The sequence below is a fragment of the Hypomesus nipponensis genome, chromosome 21 (genome assembly GCF_054491055.1).
Source record: "Hypomesus nipponensis isolate SF chromosome 21, ASM5449105v1, whole genome shotgun sequence".
NCBI classification, from domain to species: domain Eukaryota; kingdom Metazoa; phylum Chordata; class Actinopteri; order Osmeriformes; family Osmeridae; genus Hypomesus; species Hypomesus nipponensis.
The window spans coordinates 2,730,001-2,732,500 of NC_140381.1; the positions used below are offsets into that span (position 1 = coordinate 2,730,001).

The window sequence follows — 2,500 nt, forward strand, 5'->3', positions numbered from 1 at the left end:
AGCTGATATTGTCATGGTTGGGTGGGGTGGAGGGGGGGGGGGGGGGGTCCACAAACCACCAGTAAGCCGATTAATCACCAACACGTGTAGCATAACGATAATAAGCGATCTCTCAAACTAGGCTACACTCAGTACACTGTATAATCTACACTAGATAATTCGACCCCCCCCAGAACACAGACACCCCGCCGCGTGCTTCTCCCGCAGGCGCGCTCGCGCTGCCACTGATAGCGTAGCTTTTGTGATTGCTCACACCGCAGAAACGGAGCGGGTGTTTTCAATTCCATCCTGTCACTTCGAGTCAGCGTCAAAAGAAACTCTTGTCGTCTGCAGCGGAGCGGAAAACGAAGGAACCGCCTTGATGTGCTGTCTCTGAGCGCGCTCTACCGTGCGCTCTCGGCGTCGCATCTGTTCAATCACCCCCCGCCCTCCCTTCTATCTAGCGCACGATCAATTTAGACGCGCCGCTGATAAGTTCCCCGGCGTCGCGCGCCCTCACAAAGCTATTATGATGGACTGGAAGACTGGGGTCCCTCCCGGACATGAAAACATTCAGACCCGCTCTTTGTTGTGGGTTATTGCGGAATGAATCATTTCATTCACCGAGCACAATGGACCCGGTCCGGTTTTCCCTGTGGCCAAGTTATTAGATCAAGTTCCGTATGTGTTTGTGATTGAAGGTACGCACTAGCTTTTAGATATTTATTACTTGCTTACATTTTGTTTTGTAATGAAGAATTTGAGCAATTTCAACAGCGCTCTCGATTACAATCGTGTTCCTCATTTGAATTTCAAAAGCCTTCTCGTGAACCCAGAATCACCTTCCCGCCTTCCACCAACTGCCACTTTCTGACCTGAATGGAAGCGTCTGCATTAACGGAACCCGTCAAAATACACTATAATTGAACAGATTTAAACTAACTATTTCAGCTGCCATTCTGCCTTGGAAAAAGAGAGATAAAGGACTGAGAGAAAAATAGAAGACCCCCTCCTCTTTCCCACCCAGCCTGGGGGCCACCCCAGCCTCTTTTCTACCCTAGGGGAGAGGCACCAAAGGCAGGCAGCTCACATAGGCAGACCCAGCGACTGACCCTGGAGGTGGTTTCACACCACCAGCACCACTGCTGCTGCCTGCCACGGCTCTGCTGTCACCGGGGGATGCACCGTGAGTTCACACAGGGTTCTGGGAGGTGTGTGTGTGTGTGTGTGTGGTGAGAGGGGGGGGACTTGGTATTGTGTGGGAGGAGTCTCTGGGCTGTTATTTGTAAAAGCTTTTGATGGATGATTGCTGAGAGAGAGAGGGGGAGAGAGAGAGAGAGAGAGAGAGAGAGAGGGAGGCAGAGAGAGGCAGTCTCATTTTCTTTTTTCCTGGTGGTTTACTGTTCTCTCTACATGCAGTGAGCACAATGCCTGTCTGAGAGAGGACCACTGCACATCCCAGCTGAACAGAGGACAGGAGAGAGGGATAGAATCACAGAGAGAGAGAGAGAGACACACACTTACCAGAGAAGAAGACAGAGAGAGAGAGGAAGAAGAAGAAGAAGAAAAAGGAAGTATCTTGGAAGAAGGGACGATTAAAACAACAACAAGACAAGGAGGATATTCTTTGTGTGTGTTTTTGAAGAGCCAAGAAGAGATCAGGTATTTGTCGGACCGGACAGCTCTTCAGACAAACCTCTACACCCTCACTCCTCTCTCTGCCTCTTCTCGGTTTCAGCATTTCTCAGGTGATTTTCAGCTCTCCCCCCCACACCCCCTTCCCCTCCCTCCCCTCCGCCCAGCTCCTCAGCTTGGCCGTTCGGTTGTGGCTGACAGAGGGGGGTGTCAACGAGCTCACTGCTAACCCAAGCTCCAGGCTCCCTGAGTGGGATCCAAGAGGAACGTCTAGCTGGACCCCTGGAGCTCCTGAACGAGACTGGAGAACAGGATGGACACGGTTGGGAGAGGACCCTCCAGAACTGGGCCAGGGGGCCGCCGGGCAGGGCTGCCCCAGGTCGGGGTGCCCTGGGCTGGGCTGTGGGCGCTGGTGTTCGGGGTCCTGACTGTGGGGGCCGGGGAGGCTGAGGGCTGCCCGTCTCTGTGCACCTGTGTGGGCACCACGGTGGACTGCCACGGCCTGGGAGTGCAGAGCGTACCCAAGAACATCCCCCGGACCACCGAGAGACTGTGAGTAGGATGTGTGTGAGTGTGTGTGTGTGTGTGTGTGTGTGAGAGAGAGAGAGAGAGAGAGAGAGAGAGAGAGCATCTTTAGTTTGTGAGCTTGCCGTGGTGTATGTAACTGTCAGTGTGACTCATTGCCTGTGTGTGTGTGTGTGTGTGTGTTCCTGTAGGGGATTCCATCTCACTGTCTGCTTGTGCTTCCCTCTCTCACGCTAGCTCTCTCTGGCGCTAACTCTCTCCATGCCTGCCCTGGTTAACTACATCACACACACACACACACACACACACACGCACACACACGCACACACACACAGATCTGGCCTGCTACATTAGCACTGTA

At 53.2% G+C, this 2,500-nt stretch overlaps 1 protein-coding gene across 2 annotated transcripts in view; it reads left to right on the top strand.

The window, feature by feature from the left end:
- Positions 1–866: 866 nt before the first annotated feature.
- The window catches only part of slit1b (slit homolog 1b (Drosophila)), a 32,624-nt gene continuing 30,990 nt past the window's right edge, over positions 867–2,500 (top strand). The window contains exons 1-3 of one of the 2 annotated variants that reach the window (XM_084685465.1): positions 867–1,165; positions 1,399–1,641; positions 1,782–2,166. In XM_084685465.1, coding sequence (XP_084541591.1) covers positions 1,928–2,166 — 239 coding nt within the window. In that variant the 5' untranslated portion in view covers positions 867–1,165; positions 1,399–1,641; positions 1,782–1,927. Of the gene's footprint in view, positions 1,166–1,398; positions 2,167–2,500 lie in introns of both variants that reach the window. The other variant, XM_084685464.1, reaches the window with a different exon arrangement.